At 38.9% G+C, this 22783-nt stretch overlaps 1 protein-coding gene and 1 pseudogene across 4 annotated transcripts in view; both read left to right on the top strand.

Annotated features, from left to right (window-relative positions):
- FAM71D (family with sequence similarity 71 member D) overlaps positions 1-17601 on the top strand; it is a 33583-nt gene extending 15982 nt beyond the window's left edge. Inside the window, exons 4-9 of one of the 4 annotated variants that reach the window (XR_006603917.1) lie at positions 2353-2552; positions 3271-3814; positions 7091-7338; positions 13363-13391; positions 15867-17020; positions 17539-17601. Coding sequence is in view for 1 of the 4 variants with exons in the window: in XM_004738968.3 (XP_004739025.1) it covers positions 2353-2552; positions 3271-3814; positions 7091-7338; positions 13363-13391; positions 16944-16957 (1035 nt within the window). In the remaining 3 variants the exon portion in view is untranslated. The remainder of the gene's footprint in view (positions 1-2352; positions 2553-3270; positions 3815-7090; positions 7339-13362; positions 13392-15866; positions 17021-17538) is intronic. The other 3 variants (XR_006603918.1, XR_006603922.1, XM_004738968.3) reach the window with 3 other exon arrangements.
- Positions 10634-10788, top strand: LOC123390605 (annotated as a pseudogene).
- Positions 17602-22783: the final 5182 nt, after the last annotated feature.

Genomic DNA, 22783 nt, shown 5'->3' on the forward strand with positions numbered 1-22783 from the left:
CAGAAATGTACCAACATCATGAATGAAACTGCATTTCAACACAGTTGAGAGCAGTTTTGCTTTCCCTAGACATTCAACATGAAAATCTCCAGACAAAGAAATGGGGAAATGAGTTCACTGTTGTAGGCTGTACCCTTAAACTCCATAGTAAGGCCATGACCGAGACTAATACAAAACACCCATTCAAGCAGTCCCTCAGCTGATTCTACAGAGGGGAGACAGGGAAGACAACAGACACTTCCATAAACGTGTTCTTTGCCCTGATGTCTGGGTTCTAGGGAGACCTCTTCACCCTCCAGAACACCAGAGTCAGGTGTTTAAAGAACACTAATGTTTAAGTAATGCCCAGAATAGATGTGATAAGTAATGTTTTGATGATTTTACCTTCTATATGTTTCTTTCCTACTAATAATCTTCTTAATTTTTCACACTTCTTTCCTACCTGCTTTTCAAACATTTTGCATGTCCTAACGAACCCTGAGGGAGGGAGGTAGACATGCCCCTTATCATAATTGGGTGAGTTATTTCCTTCAACATACACAACCTTTTATGGTTAGTATGTCTTTGGAAGCAAGTTGCAACAGTTGCCCCTGACCCAACTTTAAACAAAAAAGAACAACAGTTATCTCAAAGTAAAAGAGCCACAGGGCATCGGCTCCCTTGCAGGGAGTCCTGGAGGACCCAGGTCCTCTCTTGTGCTCTAGCCCCCCACAAGTTAGCTCCCCTCAGGACATTACATGCAAACAGCTGCCAGAAAGAGAAGAGGTGCTTTCCTCATAGCAACTTTTTGTGAGGACTGAGAAACCTTTCCTGGAGCCACCAGGAGGCCCCCCACTGTGTCTGATTGGCTGGGCCTAGGTCACATGGCCCTGTTGAAAGCAAGCACTGGCAAGAGGATGAAACCACAATGACCAAGGTTCATCAGTATTTAACCCTTGGGCCAGAGCACCATCCCTCAGGGGCAGTACTGGATGGATTCTGGATTCTGTTAATCAGGCATGGTTCTGAGCGGGTCTTTAGTGTGGGCTACAATCTCTTTCAGAGGAGATATATATATAGATATCTATCTATCTATCTATATATATATATATATATATTTGTTTGTTTTTTAAGTGATTTTTTTGTGTTTTTGAGTTAACATACAACTGAGAAAACCACCAAGTTTTGCCCCTCTCTGGCTTCCTTCACATCCCTGTCTGGCACTTTCCAGCCTTCTTTTCTTCCAACTATCAGAGACTTTACTGGCCAAGATTCTTGGACTTTTAAAGATTTTATTTATTTATTTGACAGAGAGAGACACAGTGAGAAAGGGAACACAAGCAGGAGGAGTAGGAGAGGGAGAAGCAGGCTCCCTACTAAGCAGGAAGCCCAATGTGGGGCTCGATCCAGGACTCTGGAATCATGACCTGGGCCAAAGGCAGACGCTTAACAACTGAGCCAACCAGACACCCCACATATTATTAAAAATTAAATCACATTGGGGCACCTGGGTGGCTCAGTGGGTTAAAACCCATTGTGAACCAGAATGTCTGTGAGGTCAGATTTGATATGTGTTTGATCAAGATGATCCAATCCCATGGGGCGCCTGGGTGGCTCAGTGGGTTAAGCCGCTGCCTTCGGCTCGGGTCATGATCCTAGGGTCCTGGGATTGAGCCCCGCATCAGGCTCTCTGCTCAGCAGGGAGCCTGCTTCCTCCTTTCTCTCTGCCTCTCTGCCTACTTGTGATCTCTGTCTGTCAAATAAATAAATAAAAATCTTTAAAAAAAAATTAAATCACATAAGCTCATATACTCAAAACTTATTTTTCCTATTATATTACTACCTTTTACTGTTTTTATGCTCTTTAGGTTACAGACAAATGTCATTGAAGACTGCTGTGAGAATCAATTGACTACACTGAATTTAAAATAAAGTTTTGTGTATATTATTATTTATAAATTGTGTGTTACTCATCTTTTTTATCATTAAAATATATAATAAACGTGTATATCTTCCAACAGATATTTGTTACACATTTACCAGCACATCACTATTTGTATCCCCTCTTAAATCAAGTCTCTTGTTATATGCCTCACAGCACAGCACGCTGAACTTGTACTTGGTAATATTTCCTGCAATAATAATTAGTGACATACTTGTTTAATGTTCACCTTCCCTGATAGAATCCCCATGGTCCAGGGTCTGTGTCTGTCCATTCACTGTGATAATCTCCAGGAATTCGCATCAGCGAGTAATGGAACAAATGCATCATCACGGTTCATTTCTCCTTTATTTCCTGCACTGCTCAGGTAAGCACAGTTGTCAGGGCCATGCACTTTAGCAGAAAACTCCTCTTCCTGTTCTCTACCCTAGGTTAACAGGAGAGGTGAATCCATTTACCTTCATAACCGAGCCAACTGGGTGACTGTAGGCATCTGCTCTTCCAGTGAAACCCGCAAGACCCCCAACGTGATGCTTCTGGCACATCTGACACCTGAAGCTCAGAAAAATACAAAATCCCTGTTTCAGAGTCTCCTGACATCTCCTTCACCGCAGAACCTGGTGCTCACCAGGTGAGTTACAAAGGGAAGAGGTTAAGGATATCTCCGAAAAGATGCTTTACCCCTGAGAAGCTGAAAATAAAAACACCAATGACATTTGCTCCAAAGGAGCATCTCATTTGCATCCTGCTACAAATGGCAAAGAATCATGTCCTTAAAGTCTGGGAAGGACAGACAAGCTGGCAGTCAAACAGGTAGTTAATTTTTTAAAATCAGACCCAAGTAACAGTAACTGAAGAGTCATTAGAAACTGGCTGTCTAGAACATGCTCTTCCTTCCCCAGCATCCCAGTTTCCATCAGAATTCACTCTGGTCTTGTCTCAAGCCACTAACTTGCCATATGACCTAGAGAAGTCACTCAAATACTCTCAGTTTTGCAGGATTAACAAAGTGGGAAAACCCCTCACAATAAACAGTTGATACTCTGATTTTTTTTTTTCCAGTTCGTCAGAGTCTTAGGAGTATAATTTGAGTGAGATAGCCCTCAGCAGCCTGGCTCCATGTACTAAAAAATCAAAGTTTTGAGGCTCAAAACTAAAAGCCAGATGCAGGAACATGGTGGCCACAAGAAGGTTCTGCCCAACCCTATGCCTGCCCCAGCCCAGGCCTGTCTAGGAGAAGAGCCTGCTGTCCTTCATCTCACTCTGCAAACTGCTACACAACACAAAAGGAAAGGCCTTTCAGTAGGTCTCCAGTCAGGCTCCCAGATGACCTTTGTGATTCTTTTCAGGTTCCTCCCTCTGCAGTTTGTGACCCTTTCTGTGCACGATGCTGAGAACATGCGCCTCAAAGTAAAGCTGGTGAGTGGTCGAGCCTACTACCTACAGCTCTGCGCCCCTGCGTGTAAACAAGACACCCTCTTTTGTCAGTGGGTAGAACTCATTTCCCTCTTGAATGAGGAAAAAGCCAAAGTTTCCAAATTGTCAGAAGTCTCAAGCCTCTCAGAAATCACGAATAGCACCGACATCACGGGCTCCGGGGACATCATGGATATTGCAGCCTGCACAACCCTACAGAGCCCACCCTTGTGCTTGTGTTCAGAACCTGTACATGCTGTAGAAAGCACTGATTTCTCAGATTTCACCGATGTCACCGACGTCACTGATGTCACCGACGTCACAGATGTTCCAGAAAATGAGGACACAGAGGCCCCAGATATAAATATTGTCACAGAAGTCACAGAAGTCACAGACCTCTGTGACGACCCAAACTGCTCGGAGGTCACAGTGGTGTTTGAAAATGATGACATACTAAGGGCCAAGCAAGAGGAAAAGGTAAGGGACATAGCAGACATTCATTCCTTAATAATTAAGAATAAGAGTGATAACCAACATCACTCTTCTTGGTTAACTCCTGAATACTGCTTATCAAAATACTGTGGAATGTGCTCTGAGTAACCTAATTTTAAATAATGGGATATTAGCCTTAAGCACTGGTATAAAGGAGTTACAGGGGGTATCCTGAAAGAGGCAGGGACCATCCTTACCATCACATTTAACCCAGTATCATAAAGCTATGGTGAGGGGCGCCTGGGTGGCTCAGTGGGTTAAGCCTCTGCCTTCGGCTCTGGTCATGATCTCGGGGTCCCAGGATCGAGACCCGCATTGGGTTCTCTGCTTGGCAGGAAGCCTGTTTCCCCCTCTCCCTCTGCCTGCCTCTCCGCCTACTTGTGATCTCTGTCTGTCAAATAAATAAATAAAATCTTTAAAAAAAGGAAAGAAAGCTGTGGTGAGATGGAGGGAGCTTCGGGACCAGGGTCAGAAGACCCGGGCTGGACTCTTGCCCTGCTGCATAACTGTTTGGCCAAACCACTGGAGCTGTTTGAGCTGCATGAGTTTCCTCGTCTCCAAAACAAGGATATTAATGTCACATAAGGGCTATTTTAAGGTTCAAATGTGTATAAATGCACTACATTGAAGGATGGGGTGAAATTTCAATCGGTAAAAGTGAGGATGGAAATAGAAAAATAAAGTGCCAAAAGAAGTGAGTGGGTTTAGAAAAGGCTAGAAAGCGGAAAAACACAGCGGTATCTAAGAATGGTAGTTCAGTTCGGCTGGAGCATAATATATGTGGAAAATATTAGGTTATAGGATTGGAAAGTTGTTTGCAAACCTTGAATGCCAAATCAAGAAGTATAGACATTTAAAAAAAATTTTTTTTAACTAAATAAAATAAAAAAGAAGTATGGACATTGCTCTCTGGGAAAACTTTAACCACAAAAAACCCTCTGTGTGAGGGAGCGAAGGAACTGTGCTTTTAGAAAGATTACTCTGATGATAGCATGGATTGTAGATAAAGGCTTAAGTTTGAGGACCTACTGCTGGAAATCCTCCATGGGGCCCATCATAGAAAAATCACAAAGGGCAAGGATAGACAGTTTACAGAAGAAGAAGACTGCCAATAAATACACTGGAGAAAGTTTAACCTCACCAGCAACCAAAGGAATGCAAACTTAGAAAAAAAGCCTATAAAACTGTTAATTGAATGAATAAAGATAGTCAGCATTAGTAAAGGTGTGGTCAACTTGGAAGTCACATAGATTCATGGTAGAGATAAGAATTGGCCCAAACTTTTTTGAAATCATTATAATCAAGAGCCTAAGGGCACCTGGGTGGCTCAATAGGTTGAAGCCTCTGCTTTCAGGTCACGTCATGATCCGAGGGTCGTGGGATCGAGGCCGTGGGATCGAGGCCCGCATTGGGCTCTCTGCTTGGTGGGGGGTCTGCTTCATCCTCTCTCTCTGACTGCCTCTCTACCTACTTGTGATCTCTGTCTGCAACTAAATAAATAAAATCTTTAAAAAAAAAAAATAGCCTAAAAAAGTTTATTCCCTTTGCCCCAGTGATTCCATTTCTAGGAATCTTCCTTAAGGAATTAATCAGAATGAAGAGTGAGGATTTAGCTATAAAGATGTTAATAATACTGTATATCACGTTTGTCAAAATGAAATAATGAAAATTTAAAAGGAACCTAAACACCCACCACAACGGAGTCAATAAATTGATATAAATCCATGAAGGGCAGGTGCTGTATTAATCTTTTTTAGGAGCGATCATAGTATCTGGCAAGATCATAGACAGTCAACATATTTGTTAAGTGAAAGACTACTCTGTAGTTATTAAAATTGTTGGGAAAATTTTTCTTAACCTGGAGAAATTTTCATGATTGAAAAAAGTTGAGTGAAAAATTAAATATGATCCCTATTACATAAAAATACATGTATAAGCTCATAAGCAATGTGGGGGGGGAGAAGTCATATTATTAACAGCAGCTTATTTCCAGATCGTGGAATTATAGGCAATTAATGTTTTTCCTTTTTATGTTTTTCTGTTTCCTACAATAAAATAACTTTAAATCCAAAAAAATTCAAGCAGTTTTTCACACAATTTGTAATGACATGAGGAAAATGCTTTTAATAAATCAAGTGAACAATGTAGGATATAGAACTGAAATGTTATCACAAAGCAGACACATACAAAATAAAAGGACAAAAAGCCTGAATGAAGTGTGCCGTAAGAGTAGTTATTTCTGGCCAGTGGCCCCAAGAAATTAATAGTTTTCTCCCTTCCACTTTATATCTTAGAGGATCTTCTAAATGATCTATAATCAATGTGTAAATATGTGTTACTTTCATTGATGGAAAAAAAGTTTTTCCCTTAAGGAAGAAGAGTACTGTATTATTTTCCAGGGAAGTTAATAGAGGTGGTAAATGAGGCGGTGACCATGGGAGGAAGGAGGAGGTGAGAGGGGACAGTAGAGAGACACAGTGTTTAGGACCAGCTGACCCATTGATCAGAGGCCTAAGACAGATTCTGAGGAAGGCAGTGAGTGGCTAGAGAGGTGGTCCATTGATAGAACTCAGGAAACTAGGAGAACAGGAGAGATTTTACCGTTTTAGTTTTAGGTGTGGGTTCTAACTCTTTTGAAAAATGAACTCTTTTGCCTCAAAAAACATGACTCATGTCACCTATTAGATACTCTTAAAAAAAAAAAGATTTATTATTTATTTGAAAGAGAGAGAGAGCATGCATAAGCAGGGGGAGGGGGAGAGAGGGAGAGAAGCAGACTCCCAGCCGAGCAGAGCCTGACACGGGGCTTGATCCCAAGGCTCTGAGATCCTGACCTGAGCTGAAATCAGAAGCTGGACACTTAACTGACTGAACCACCCAGGCGCCCCCTCACCTATTTGGTACTCTTAAATTAAGAGCAACATCAGATTGGGGAGTAGGTGGCAAGGTATTTCTAGACAACCTTCTTTGCCCCAACAATTCAGAAAAAGGAAATGCTGTAATTAAGTACTAATATTCTGGGGTAAGCTGACAGGGTTGTACCCAAACACATGAGCTTCTGAATTTGCAGTGTCAAGTCCCAGACTATCAGCTTCCACACAACACCAAGCCTCATTCCCTCAACCTTGCACTTGTGAACTTGAGGGCACCCAGTAGATACAGAATGAAATGATTGCTGTATTAGGTGTTTTTGCTCCATAAATTATCTATTTTTGTGCAATGCTCTCCTGTTACCTAATTCGCTGCTATTTATTTTCAAAGGAAAAAATGGGAAACACTCTGAAGCCTGGGTGTCTACGAGATACAAAAATTAAGAACGAGTTCAGAGAACCCTCAAAACATGTCACCATCTCAAATGTAACGCTGACTTTCCAAGGTGAACGATGTTTTCATACTACCTTGACTCAAGAAGAAAGTGACACGAGTTCATCCAACCAGCTGAGCACCAGATCCTCTGAAATAAGGACAACTGAATTTAAAAACCTAGCTCTCAAGGCTGAAGAATCCAGGTATGTGAGGTGGGGAAACACCCGGGTGCTAAGACGTGAGGTAACATGAGTAAGTGTATGCGCTAACGTCTCTGCCGCTCTGGCATTTGTTGCTGAAGATTCTCAGCTATAGCTATGATGTAATCGAATGATGACCCAGTCGTCTCTTCATTCTCCACATTTGGTTTTAACCTTGCCTAATTTTTATCCTCCTGTCAACTTCTCACACCCTTCAGTTCACATTCTAGGCTCTCTGGTGTCAACTGCATGTGTTGAAGAATATAGGATAGAAGCAGAGTGTCCACATTTGGAGTAAAGGCACTCTCTCCCAGAGTGACTATGGGCACTCCTGCTTTTACTTTATACTTCTCTCCATGTTCTCTACATATTTCTTATGCTTTTCTACATTTCCAACAAATAACTTCATCATCAAAAAAAAAAATACTTTCATAATTTTATTTATTCTTTTTAAAGATTTACTTATTTAATATTTTAAATAGAGAGTGCAGGTGGGAGAGGGGTGGGAGGAGAGGGAGAGAGAAAGAGAGAATCCTGGAGCAGAACCCCCTCACCCCCCACCTCCCCACAACCCCCCACCAGCTGAGCACAGAGCCTGACTCACGCCTCTGTCTCACAACCTTGAGATCATGACCAGAGCTGAAATCAAGCATTGGATGCCCAACCGACTGAGCCACCCAGGTGCCCCTGTTTTCATCATTTTAATACTCAAGTGCAAGCTAAATATGTGAGAGAACTGTTGTATTATAAAGATAAAAGTTAATCCAGTCATTTCAATGTAACACTTGAAAAGAAACCACAGAAACACCTAGAGATTTAAATGTTTACTTGAGCAAGAATGAATTAGGGAATGTAATGAATTATGTCTAAAATCATTTTAAGTATAAAGAACAAACAGGAGAAAAAAAATTTTTTTAAAAAGAAAGAAATGAGAAAGATTAAAAGTAATTTGAAGTGCTACAGAGTTTGGTTGATTCTTCAAAAAGAATGACAAAACAGGCAAACCACTGGACAACTCTTTTAAAAAAATTTAAAAATTAGGGACGCCTGGGTGGCTCATTAGGTGTCTGCCTTCGGCTCAGGTCATGATCCCAGGGTCCTGGGATCGAGCCCCACATCGGGCTTCCTGCTCAGCGGGGGGTCTGCTGCTCCCTCTCCTCCCTGCTCATGCTTTCTCTCCCTCTGTTTCTCTCTCTCCCAAATAAGTAAATAGAATCCTCAAATAAATAAATGAATAATAAAATTAGAAATTTAAAAGGTCATCATATGAGAACAATAGTAAAATGTTACTGAGAAAGATTATATACAAGTTTTCTTCAATAACTTTGAAACCCCAAGTTAAATAAATGACTTCAACAAAAAGGCAAGGAGGAAAACTGGCACTTGAGAACAGAAAAAATTTATCCAAGAGCTCCCATTAAAGAAAAAAAACACAGCTGTGACTTTTACTGGACAGTGTTTTAGACACTCTAAGAATTACCTCTATTTAATGTAAAGTTTTCTTTTAAATATAGAAAAATTATGTTATATTCTCCTAATTTTTTGAAGCAAATAATTTGTCCGGATTATAAAGCCGGAAAGACAACACAAGAAAGAAAAGTCTCGATTAATCTTCCTTAAGACAATATATGGTAAATTCATAGAATCTTAGCATGCAAAACGTAGTGAGCTTAATATAAAATTAAGGAAATATAATTTCCTTAATATAAAATTAAGGAAACTGTCAGTATAAGTCATTATTCGAAAGAAAAGCAGAAAAAAATCATAGATACTTAAATACATTTGAGAGACTTTGATATTCTTGATAAAGATCCACAAAATGCAGAAGAGTTCTCCTTCAGCACAGTGAAAAATATTTATTCCAAACTGGAGCCAAAATTGTTTTTAAAGAAGAAATTTTAGAATTGTGCTACTTAAAACTTAGAACAAATTAAGGATGTTCTTATTAACATTTCTATGTGATATAATATAAGGGAGTCTAGCAGTTGCAATAGAACAAAGAAATATGATGGATAAATAAGAGGTTTTTTAAAAAAAATCACTCTTTGCAAATGGAAATTTGTATTTAGAAAATTTGAGAATCAACAAATATCTTGGTTTGTAAACAGTTTTAGGAAGGTCACAGATTATAAGATAAACTCACAAAATATTGTTCGTTTCATGATTTTTATTAACAAACAAAAAAAATGCACTGAAAAAGAATGTATTTTTCAAAAGCAGCAATAAAATTCAGATATTTAGTGAGAGTGATAAGAGACCTGTATATATAGAATTATAAAACTCTAATGGCAGAAGCACAAGATGACCTCAATAACGAAAATAAAGCTCTCTATCTGGGCAGCTATATTTAAGACAACAGAGATGACAAGGCCTAAATTAATTTATAAATTTAATACAGTACCAATGATCTAAATAGCATATCTCAGAGAAATTATACAATTATAGAAAGTATGTGGAAAAAATAGGGGTAAGAATCTCAAGGAAACCACTGGGGCTGGAAAATGTCTAGAGGTTATATAAAACCTTAAGCCATATTATAATTAAATGGCCACCAGTGAAAAGTTTAGGATATAGAAATTATGATAGTAAAATAGATTCAAACTGATAGAGGTCTGAAAGAAACATGAGAAAAAGCAAAACTCTAGAATATGTTGGTTAAAGATCTATGCTGTACTACAAAAAATAATTTCAGATGGGTAAAGAGTCAGATATTTTAAAACTAAAATAAACTAGAAGAAAATGGAATGGTTGAATTGCTTCAGTAGCAGAAAAAAGATCACTTTCCCTTTGAAATAACAAAAGATATTTTCGACAGCAAAGTTTGATCCATTCATTCAATAATATTAACTGAGCACTTTGTATGTGTTAGGCACTAGGGGTACAGCTGTGAAAACAAGTCAGAGGCTCTTTCATTCTAGTGGAGAATATAGATCACACACAAACAAAATACATTATGCCAGCTGGAATGTACTGTGATAAAAACAAAAATGAGTTACAGACTAGAAACAGGGATTCGAGGAGGAGGAGGAAGGATATCTCTCAGTGGACAGCTGTCCCTGGACAGCTTCTCTGAGGAAGGGCAGAGGTCTGAAAGAAGGGTGGAGCTCTTGGGGAACAGAGTTCCAGGCCAATTGATTATCTAACAATTATAAACATCTATCTCCCAAAAATCATTTTAAGTAAAGGAATACATAACAGTGGAACAAGGAAAGAGTAACTAGATGATCTATAATGGTTTTACCTCCAGAGCTAGATATAGCTGATGGGAATTTGTAAAGGATCCAATTAGCAAAGGGGCATCGCTTCTCGGCCTTTTGGCTAAGATCAAGTGTAGTATCCAATTAGCAAAGGGGTTAAAGTTATGAGTAGAAAATTTCCTCCAGAAGACAAACACTTAACAAGGAATCAATCTCACTAATAATTAAAGAAATATAAGTTAAGCAATTACCAGTTGGCTTCCAATTAGATGTTAACTGTAACACTGAGTGGGTCACTGTAAATGGTGGGAACTTTCTCAAGAGTGATGGCAATTCACACTACAAATGATTATTCAGCTTGACTTAAAGGAACATGTGTCAAAGAAGTAATTCAAAAGGGAAAATAACGTAATTGAACACGTGTTTTATAGTTAAAACCTGAAAACAATCCAAACCATGACTGGTAGAAGAAGAGCTAACCAGAAAATATTATGTTAATTTAGTGAAACAGCAGATCCCCATTAGGAAAAGAATAGAAAATTTCAGTAAAAGACCTATATGATTAAAAAGGAACTGCAAGCTAGAAAAGTGAAATTCTGAAAAATGTATATACAATGGTATTTTATTTCTACAAAAGGATGATAAGAAACCACAGTGCTTGGGCATAGTTGATGATTAATTAATATATGTTGTAGCTATTGATAGACGTTTCCATTAAACTTTTATTGTACATAACCATTATTATGATTACATGAATGTTTTAAAATCAAAACTGATGCTAGGAGGCATTAATTAGAGCATTAATTGGAAGACATAGCAGCTAGAGAATGAGCTTTGCTTTCAGACAACCCTGGGTTCAAATCCTGCTTCCTCTATTTTGGGGCAAGTTAAATTAATTTTTGTCAGACCTCAATTTCCTCATTTGTAACTAAACACAAAGAGGATTTACAAACAAAGCAAAAAACAAATTTTGGCTCCAAGCAATCCTCTTAAGCCCAACTTAATCAAGGATGGATTCTTTTTTATTGCATATTTGCATCTGGAACATAATTACCAGCTAGAGCCTAATTTGAGAATCTTCATTATTAATGAAAGATGTTATATCTAAGAACAGAATGGACTTCAGTTTATTCCTTGGATGTTTGTAGGGTTAAGACAATACCCTATGAAAGTGATAAGTAATTTCTTTCTATTTCTCTTCTCCAAGACCATGGATTTCAGTGACGTTTTATAATGGTATACTTTGGGAAAATGAAAAAGAAAAATTAAAGGATGACCTTGTTGAATATTTTTATCTTCAGATTTATTAGTATTTACAATGTAAATTTAACAGTTTCAATATAGATGAGTGAAAGACTACAGAGACATCTATAATATCACTTTAGGTCCTTTAAAAGTGAAGGATTTACTTTATGGAGCATTTATATTCCCTCTCATACCCTGACAATAGTGCTACTACGACTCTTCCCTTTGTTTTAAAGAGGATAATGTCAGGCATCACTTTAATCTGCACCTATTTTTTTAAAGTACATTTACTTAATATTTCCCAGTCTCTAAAAAACTTTTATCGGTAAGCTCAACCTTCATGTCAATCACCAGACCTATTTGGTGATGGCTACATGAACACTTATTTGCCAGCTCCTTAGAAAATTACTAATTTAACCTCTATTTCAGAAAGATCCATTGTAGACCTCAACCTGGATTTCTTTGCCAGGTCCCTTTTTTTTTTGAAGATTTTATTTATTTACTTGACAGAGAAATCACAAGTAGGCAGAGAGGCAAGCAGAGAGAGAGGCAGGGAAGCAGGCTCCCCGCTGAGCAGAGAGCCCAATGCGGGGCTCAATCCCAAGACCCTGAGATCACCACCCGAGCCGAAGGCAGAGGCTTAACCCACTGAGTCACCCAGGTGCCCTTGCCAGGTCCCTTAAAATGGATCCTAATTATGTCTTTATACATTAATCTGGGAAGCTATTGTATGAGGGTAATTATTCTTCCCAAGTGTTTTGTTTTACTCGAACAGAAATGCTTCCAAAAAATGTATTGAAATTGTAGCCAAGAAACAAAGATTTGGTGAAAATTAAATGACTGAAGTTTGTGTTTCAGATGCTAATGAGGTTAAGAAAACAAGTATTTTCATTATTATTATTAACTTTATAAAAATCAGGAATGCAGAAAATTTCTTTATCCAAAGGCATTTCTGAAAGTGAAATGATCTGAAAAACTGACAGCTAGCCTCTTATTTGATCCAGTGAACTATAAGAAATGCAGTTACTTGAGTAAATAGCTGGGCATGTTATTTGCCTGCAAAATTTCCTAATGCTGTCACCCTCCCATCAGGGCCTTAGAGATTATGATGAAGAAGCCAGCAGAAGTGGGCACCTTCTAACCCCAGGCATCCAGAATCTTGCCCACGTCTCTATGAGAACCTATATTCCCAACACAAGAGACTCTACGTAAACCCCTGATTAGCAGTAATTAGCTCAGTCTCAGCCTCAAATGAGTTTTTAGACACGGGAGAGGCAGTAGGAGGGTGATGCCCACAGCCTCACGGAGTGCCAGGTGATAAAGAAAATAAAAATAGGTATTGTGTTATTATATACTATTCACTTCTATGGCTTTTACAGGTTGGGTAGCTGGCATGTTAACAGAAATGTAGGTAAATTTTACTCTAAAATGTGTTATTAGGTAATACCTTAGGCTTGCTAAACATGTTTCATTACTACCTACAAAGCATTCAGAGAATGGCCAGTTATCTCATACCTAGTCATTCTCTTCTAAATATTTGTGGTTACACTGGCAAAATTTTGAAATGTGCTGTTTGCTTTTACAGGAGCATGAGAACTGACTCGGTCACCTCAGGTATGGAATGAATCCCTCTACGTTTCTTTGTGGCCTCTGGTATCCAGGAGTCACCTCTGGGTGCAGGAACAGAGTAGTTAAGAGCGAAGGAATGCGGCTGGATGTTTTAGTGCATTCCCTTTGCTCCACTCCGAGAGTCCCACAGTGCAGGAACCCGTCTTCAAAGCTTGTCCGCATACTATCTCTCAAGGAGTAGGCATCACAGTACTTTTGTCTGTCTGGGCAGAGTACTGAATCCGACTCACTGGGTAGGAGCCACTCCCAGACCAGCTCTGCAGGCAGAACCCCAAAAACAGGGCCTTTTGTCCTTGCTGATTTGGAAGGGGAGTGGTCTACAACCAAATTTCTTGGTAAATCTAAACTCATCTAGCCCCTCTTTTCTTCTTTCTTGTGTCTTTGGCCTCTGCTTGTTTACCTATTCTCATGACTCAGGATCTTTTGACTTCTTAACAAGTTTTTGACACAGGAGTTGTCCTATAGGCAGCAGTGGACATTGTGTCCTCTTGCTTGCTGCTGACCCACCTCTCAACTACTGTCTACGTCAGGGGTTGGGGAGGGGCGGGCCTCAGCTCCAGTCATACGCATCAAAGAACATCATGGAAGGAACAGAGAGGCCCATTTCACTGGACTTAAATGAAAAGAAAAAAATATTTCTTCTTTAAAACCCAAGACCATGGGAAGGGAATTCTTAGTCACATTTGCGAGAGTCCAACCCAAAAAGAAGCAAACAGTTAGAGGATAGGTGTTTCTATCAGTAGGATTTTTGTCTGTAGGCCTTCCCACTGGGCTTTAGTGTCCAAAAGTACCAGGTGAACTTCACTGAGATGTGGTTTTGCAGTCCAACCTACAGTACTGAACCTAAAAACACTGTAAGGAAATGCCATCATAGTTTAGAAGAAAAATGTAAAGTCTCCTTTGCAGTATATAGAATTTTCACCTATCAATTCCTACTCCAAATTTTATTTCAAAAAGAAATCGCAGTTAATTGTTAGAATTAGAAATTCCAGAGATGTCCAACAGGCAAGCATTTTCTTCTTGCTTCCTAAAAGCAAGGATTAGTCGTGCAGCAGCCTTATCACTAATAGTTAATTAGCATGTGAGCATGTAATTAGTACAATAGCATATAACATACATCCCAAAGCACTAGTTGTTCAAGCCTTGGGAATTTGAAATTAATGTAGAATGCTGATTTAGTTTCATTCTATATGTGACTGATTCTTTCACCTGTCTTCTGGCACAAACTCAATTTTGTTCAAATGAACAAGAATTTGATGCCCATCTAGTATATCTGAGGCTCTGTAGAGAGATTAAAAATAGGTAACAGGACATTGCCAGGCCTCAAGACATGAGCATAAATAACATAAAGTGGAATCTTATGGGTGCTTTAAGAGAAGAAAGTGGAGTGCCTAGTTTTAGCTCAAGAGAGAAAATCATGAAAGATTTCTGAAGGAAGGAGACAGTCTCTGAGTTAGGAAAGGGAAATAAGAGTATCCTGGATATTAGTGTGAGCAAAATCAAAGAATAGGACCATGCTGGGCATATTCCATGTAGGAATAGTGAGAGAGGCCACTGGAAAGCTAAGCAGGAGCCAGATTCCGGAAATCTTGAGCCATGCTGGGCAGTTTGGAAAGTACAGTTCAGTAGGGAAGGAGGAGCCACTGGAAAACAGAACTAACAAAATTAGTGCTGTATTTTGGAATGATTACTCTAACCGCCATCTCTAAGAGACCCTGAGGAGGCTACAGATAGGAAGTCATTAGAATCGTCCAGGGTGAAGGTGCCAAAGTCTTGAACCAGGTGTAAAGGAGTCGGACGGCAACAAGGACATGAATATGTAGTTAGCAAAGTTTGTTGACTGACTACCTGTGGGGACAAAAACAAACAAACCACAACAAACAAGCTAAACAAACCTGAGGATGACAGTTTGGGAAACAACATAAGCAGGAGGTAATGAGTCCATGATACATGCTGAGAAAATGAATTCCAGGAAATCTGGAAGGAAACTATGAAGAAACCAGCTGTTAAATACTTCATCTAGAATGAAAAGTCCCAGGTTTGAGTTCTAAATGCACTTCCTCTGTTCCACGGGTATGAGGTCTCTGGACCTCAAGCTTCTTCAGCTATCAAATATGTATGCATATAGATGAGGAATCTATATGTGCATGTTTAGCTGTCCCAAGGCCCTCTCAGCTGCTATGATGTCATAAGCTGATACGTGTGGGGTCCTGGTGACCCCTCTTTGTATATTCAGCAGGCAGCTTGAAATCAGGTTCTGGAAATCGGGAGTTAAGCAAAGATACAGCCGACATGCAGTGAACTTCCGCTCTCAGCTTGTTAAATCTCAAGGGTGGTACAATGTACAAATTTAGCTTGCAGTTGTCACAAAGTATTAATTATTTTCCCCGTTTGTTTTCTTTCACATACTTTCTCATTCTTCCCACTTCTCTCTCTGTCTTCCCATGTTTCCTGACTTAGGCTTACATAGTTTTTCCATTTTCCCTCTGATTAGCATTTCCTTACCTGTTGCCACACTCCTCTGAATCACTTCTTTCCCCTTTCATACTTACTTACTCACATTTTCCACTTCCTACCCCAAGAAGAGCAAAGATTAGTAGAATCTTACTTCCTTGTCCCTGGAATTTAGACTGAATGTAGATGAAAAATGAGTCGGTGAATCTGATTTCTATTCCAGGCAGTTCCCATAGCAATTAAACAAAACAAAACAAAACCAAAAAAATGGTACCATTAACCTATTCAGGTTCACCATCACCCAACTCCTTTACACCCATGCCTGGGGACCATGGTCTCTTATTCATGTCTCAAATCTCTCAGCAGTTTGACACTTTGCTCCTTTCTGAGTAAGGCTTCATCAAGGGGCATTGCGCACATACTCTTTTTATGACAAGCCTACAAGGCATAGCTCAGGCTGACACTGTCTCTCTGGATCTGGGCCCACCGCTCCCTTTTCTTGACTTTTAATTTCTTACCTATCTAGGTATTACTCACCTTAGCTCTGCTGATCTCTTTGTGGGAAGCCCAAATTTAGGTTTACCTATGGTCCAATGTTATTTTCCCAAGATGGTAGGCAATTGGACAAAAGACAGAGAGCTGAGAAAGACCCACAGGGGAAAATGGCTTATGAAATCTGGGGCATGTGCTCTCCATCCAAACCCATCTTTCTTTTCCACTTTTCTCTGAACTATTGCAAATCAAATTCCTTGAAATCCTAAATAGCCAGGTTCAGTCTCTGTTTATAAAACACCATCTAAAAAAAGAAAGGGTGGGGGGACCCCAAAAGGGAAGCTGTTTGTGAAATCTAACAATGGGCTCCATTGGAAAGAATAAAGACATTTTTTTTTTATTTAAGACCAAATTAAGTTGTCTCTCCTTCTGTGCTTTTTTTCTCTCCTGCTTCTGGCTTTTTCCTTTCTTCCTCACTTCCCTCTCTCTTTTCCACTCTCTCCACTATTTTTCATTTGCCCTCTGGCTCCCTCCTCTTATGTCAATCTACTTCCCTCAATCTCATGCCTTATGTGTGTCCCCTTTTCTCAGGGGAATGGATGTGAGGAAAGGAAAGTAAAACAGGAAAAGAAAAGGCCAATGGAAAAAACATGTAAGACAACCAAAAGGTAATTTTTTTTTTACAATTATAAATCACTGTAGCTATAAAGGTCAGATATGACGCTTGCACAAAAAGTTGTCAACAAATTGAATCTTTGAGCAGGGAATCTTATTACTTCTATTGTAGTAACAATAGAGGTGGAATGGGATGTTGAGGGTCTGCTGTAGTTTCTGCCCTAGAATCTTCCAAGGATCAAAAGGTAATATCAGCACAGAGGTTAGAGCCGCCCAGACACTCCAGAAATAGCTGTTAAAAACAAAAATTTTAAGAAATTAAGGAGTTTCCTTTAACATCACTTCAATATCTAGATTTCAAAAATGAGATCTTATCCGTCCAGAGGATCTTTATTGTTAGAATAAGAAGAGAAGCTATATTAAAGATGCAATTTTACTTATTTCAATCACTTATTTTACTCATATGTAGTTTTTAATGTTTTTTACTTACCAGTAATAACTTTTAAAATATTCTGTATTTTTAGACCTTTGAATTGAACTGACTTTTCCTTTTTTTTTTTTTTTTTGTTAGATAAATACAAACTACTAAACTAAAAAACAAGCATGGCTCAAGAAATAACAACCAAGACAAGAGGAAAAAAAAAGCAGTGTCTTCCATGTGGCAGAAATAAAGGCTACTACTAATCAATCACTGAGCATTTAAGTTCATGCTAATCTAACTTCTTAAATCTTGGCTATTATAATTGTGGATATCAATTTTAAAGGAAGGTAGAGAAATAGAACTATTAAGGTTTTCAATTCATAAACTCAATTTTTATCTGTAGGGCTTCTTTTCTTTGGGGTTGTTGGATAAATTTGTTACTCTCTTTGGTTTTCCTTTTCTCACTTGGACCTTAACCCAACACCTTGTTGTTTCTAACATTAAGCACTGTAAGGTTCTTGACGGTGGGGACTGTGTTCATTCTTTGTGTTTTAAGTGTTGAGCACCTGACCTGAGAGATAGAATTTGCTGAATCAGTGAATGCCATTTCCAAACAGGATTTTAAAAACATCTACTCCTTTTTTTTTTTAGATGATTTTATTTATTTATTTATTTATTTATTAGATAGAGAGAGAGAGCGAGAGCGAGCACATGTAGGCAGAGAGGCAGGCAGAGGGAGAGGGGGAAGCAGGCTCCCCTCTGAGCAGAGAGCCCCATGCAAGGTTTGATCCCAGAACGCTGAGATCATGACCTGAGCTGAAGGCAGGTCAGGTGAGCCACCCAGGTGCCCCACTTCTACTCCTTTAAATATAGAAGAAGAACTATACATGGTCCCCATCCAAAGAATAATTTGGATTTTTAAAAGCCACCACTTATTCCTTTTCAAAAAGCTGCCAGTCGTTCTACCATGTGCTTTGTGTGCCTTCTCAAGCTTCACAACAATCTGAAGGGTGTTATTACTTTCCTGTTTTACAGACAGACGGTGAAAGTGGAGTTACAGAGGTTAAGTTACTTGTTCAAAACAATGCAGCTAGGGAAAAAAGATATATATAGATATCTATTTCAAATTTCACACTAATAGCAAATAGTACTGGTATTTCTACTCTGACCTGAGTCACAGCAAGCAATAAGTCTCAGCTCCATCTTCTCCTTCCCGTCCCACAGACAAAACTCTAGAAATATATGGTAGCAACCGGGTATATGTCACCACTGAGCACTTGAAACGTGGCTGGTTCAATGGAGAAACTGAATTTTAAATCTTTTAATTTTAATTAATTCAAATTTAACTTTAAAAATTGAAGCAGTGCTGAATATTTTTTGCATTAAACATCAACGTGTTGTTTTGGTAAGGCTACATTTTTTTTCACTTCAGCTGCTGAAAATTTAGCATCTGAATTGAGATATACTTTTAGTATAACATATACAGCAGATATTGCAGGGTTGGTATAAAAAAATAGCAAAATAACCCAATAATTATATTGATAATGTGTTAAATTATAGTATTTTGGATGGATCAGGTTAAAATTTATAAATTAATTTCATCTGTTTCCTTGTAATTTCTTAGCTAGCTGTGAAATAATATCTCACAAAATTACTTATGTGACTCACATCATATTTCTGTTGGACAGGAAAATCCTCTACCTTTGGCCCACATTCCCAGGGAACTCCTCCTCCTCCTTTCTTTGCTCCAAAAATGAAAAGGATTTTTTTCCCATTTCCACAATCAAGAGTAAAATAGGAGTTTTCCACGCAACCTTTATGGGATCACCATTAGGGCCATTTTTAAGTTATGGGTATATATAAACCAACAGTTTCTAATTTGGAGATGGCTGTCTCATAATAGAAAATGTCTCCTTGAGAGAGATTATCTGGAACAAATTGATTCTGTGCTGAAGAAAATCACAACTAAGACTATTATTACCTAGTAACGGAGTCTGTCAAGAAGCAGTGCCAGTCCACACCAAGTGTAGATGACTATGTGGAACAATTAGATCTCTCATACATCATGGTAGCTAAACAACCACTTTGGAAAACAGGAAGTTTCTTACAAAGTTAAGATATCATATCATATGACCAAACAATTCTACTCTAGATATTTACTCAGGAAAAACTAAAACGTGTTCATAAGACATATGTTCAAAACAAGATTTGTACACAAATGTCTGCAGTTTTGTTCATAATAGCCCCACATCTGGAAACACCCTGAATGCTCACCGACAGGTCAATGTTTCAACAAGCTGTGGTATATCCATACAGTGTACATGTAGTATATTCCTACTACCTAATAACAACAAAAAACAAATAGTGCAACAACAACACGAATGACTCTTAGAAACATCCTACTGAGGGAAATAAGTCAGATATAAAAAGAAAACATTAGGGCACCTTGCTGGCTCAGTCAGCAGAGCATGTGATGCTTGATCTCCAGGCTGTGAGTTCAAGTCCCACAATGGGTGTAAATACATCCTATGTGATTTCATTTAAGCAGATCACTTTCCTTGTACCACTTTGCAATTAATTCCCTCCAGCTCGCCTTCACCCCATACAACCACTGCTCTGATTGGTCTTTATAAATTGGTTTCACCATCTTAAACAGGTCCTCTGACCCTCTCATTTTATTTTGGTTTCACCTTCTAAAGGTGAAGACTTTCCCATGAGAAAAATTTTGTAAGTCCCAGATATCGTTTCTACTGAGGCTTTGCAAATTCCTAGTTAGAACTATTTCCTTCATCTGATCTGTAATTTCCACTGGAAACTGGTTCTGACTGACTTCCATGGCAAGGGTATGTATGCTTTGAACCAACATGTCCATTAAAGGGTCACACATATAATAGTAATCTGTTAGATGTTAGAAACAAGATATGGTGGAAGTTCAGGAATAAAATGTAAGTGCAACTGATTTTGACTTTTGAAGGAGCTTTCTGCTTTCTAATTTTCAGCTGTATTAATTAAATGAGGGATTATTACAGTGGCTGGAATGAACCATGAAGCATAGGAGGCAGGAGGTAGTGAGCAAGTAGTTTTCTTTTCCCTTTTCTCTTTGCATTTGCCCTGCTCTCTTCTTCCTTCCCCATCCAGACCACCTCTTAGGAACAAAAATAGTCCTGTTTAGACAGAAGTTATTCCTAAGATAGGCTAGTCACAGGCCAAACATTGGACAAAGCTGAAGTTTTTTCTTTGACTTTTTTGTCATCCCTATTCCACTTACTTATGTCTGTTTCTTTCATTAAGTCATTAATTCAACAAATATTTATCAAGTACCATCTACATGTCAGATACTGTTTTTAGATTCTTGGAAATTGTAAAAATAAGTAGTGATGCATAAAATAAGCAAAGTCCTTGCCCTCATGGAGTTTACATTCTACTTTGGGGAGATAGATAATATATAATATGTCAGATGGTGAATAATTACAATGAAAAATAAAATTGGGGAAGGAGGGTAAGGAGTGCTGGGAGGTAGGGCATGAGAGATAATGGAGCTCACTGATAACATTTGGAATGAGACCTAAAGAAAGTGAGAGAGAGTAGGCATGTGGAGATTGGATATTTCAGGGACAAGAAATACTGAATGCAGAGGTTTCAAGGCAGAGCTGTGGGAATATGTAAAGAGCAGCACAATCACCAGGGTGGCTGGTCTGAAATGAGAAAGGAAAAGAGCAGAAAGGTGAGGTCAGGGAGATCATGTCGGATTATACACTATTGAGCGCAATAGTGATTTGATTTCACTTTTAGTTTAGCAGAATCACTCTGGCTATAGTATTAAGAGAAAATTTATGGGCGGGAAAGAGCCTATTGCAGTAATCCAGACGAAGGGTGGTGATGTCTTTGAGTAGGGTGCGAGCAGTGGGGTTGGTGAGAAGTGTTTAGATTCTGGGTATGTCTTAAAGGTCTAAATAAAAGGAATTCCTGGTGGATTCGATGGGCTGTGTGAAGGAGAGCCAGAACAACTGAAATAGGTAGCATCACCATATACTGAAATGAAGAAAAATGGTCAAAAATAAAAAGTTCTGACATGTTAAATTTGTAATGTTCATTAGAAATCCTAATGGAGATGTTGGGTCAGCAGTGAACTGTATGATTCTGGAGTTTGAGACAGTAGTTCAGGCTAGAGATTAGTTTAAAGTTGACAGTGTATAGATGGGATTTAAAGCCATGAGATGAGACAAAATCATGTAGAGAGTGAATGATAAAGAGCCTGATAAAAATAAGGACAAGTCAGGTGCCTTGGTGGCTCAGGCAGTTAGGTGTCTGCCTTAGGCTCAGGTCTAAGTTCTGCATCAGGCTCTTTGCTCAGCGGGGGGTCTGCTTTTCTCCCCCCCCCCCTTTCAAATAAACAAAAAAATATTTTTTTAAAAAATGAATAAGGGGGACTACTGGGTGGCTCAGATGATTAAGCCTCTGCTTTCAGCTCAGGTCATGATCCCAGGGTTTTGGGATCAAGTTCCGCATCGGCTCCTTGCTCAGCGGGTGGCCTGTTTCACCCTCTCCCTCTGCTGCTCCCCCTGCTTGTGCTCTCTGTCTGTCTGTCAAATAAATAAATCTCTTTAAAAAAGAATAAGGACAAATTGTTAATGCATACATTGAAAGGCACTGTTTTAAGCACTTCACATATATAATTCATTTAGTATTCACAACCATTGTGGGAGGTTGCAACTTTCATTATCCTTAATTTATAAATGAGGAAACTGAATCTCAGAGAAATTAAGTGATTTCCTTTTGATCAAAGGCCCCAAATGATAGAGAGGGGATTCAAAGCCAGGCAGATAAGTAAATATTGACTGTTTAGAGTCCTGGGTCACTCTAATTGTTAGCATTCAGGGAGATAAAGAACCAGCAAGGAGATGAAAAGGAGGTTCCAGTTGTGTGGAAGAGAAGCTTGAATGATGTTTCCAGAGCGCAGAGGACAAAATGGAGAAAATGCCCCATACCATCAAATGCTGCTGGCAGATAAGGAAGATGAGAAAGCTCAACACCGACCTTTGCATTTAACAAAGCGGCTCTAATCAGTGACTTTGACAAAGGCTGTTTTGAAGCAGTGGTGGAGTTAAGGCTCAGAGTGGGTCCAAGAGAGGATAAAAGAGGCAATGAAGTTCAACCCTGGAGTTCAGCACAGATACCATCCCCTACCAAGTCATAGGTATTCACATATTAATACAAATTAAAGCAGCCGCTGAGATTTGTTGTACAAACAAAACAGGGATTTGATTGGGAGCTTGGTGAAGAAAAGATAGGGGTAATTTTACAGCCATTTTCAAGGAGAACAAACATGATTTCTCTTATCTTGGCATTCAGTTTTGGTCTTTCCTTCATTAAAAATTACAAAGCTCCAAATTTG

The sequence above is a fragment of the Mustela putorius genome, unplaced genomic scaffold (assembly GCF_011764305.1).
Source record: "Mustela putorius furo isolate JIRA1106 unplaced genomic scaffold, ASM1176430v1.1 tig00000129_pilon_pilon_pilon, whole genome shotgun sequence".
In the NCBI taxonomy this organism is placed as follows: Eukaryota; Metazoa; Chordata; class Mammalia; order Carnivora; family Mustelidae; genus Mustela; species Mustela putorius.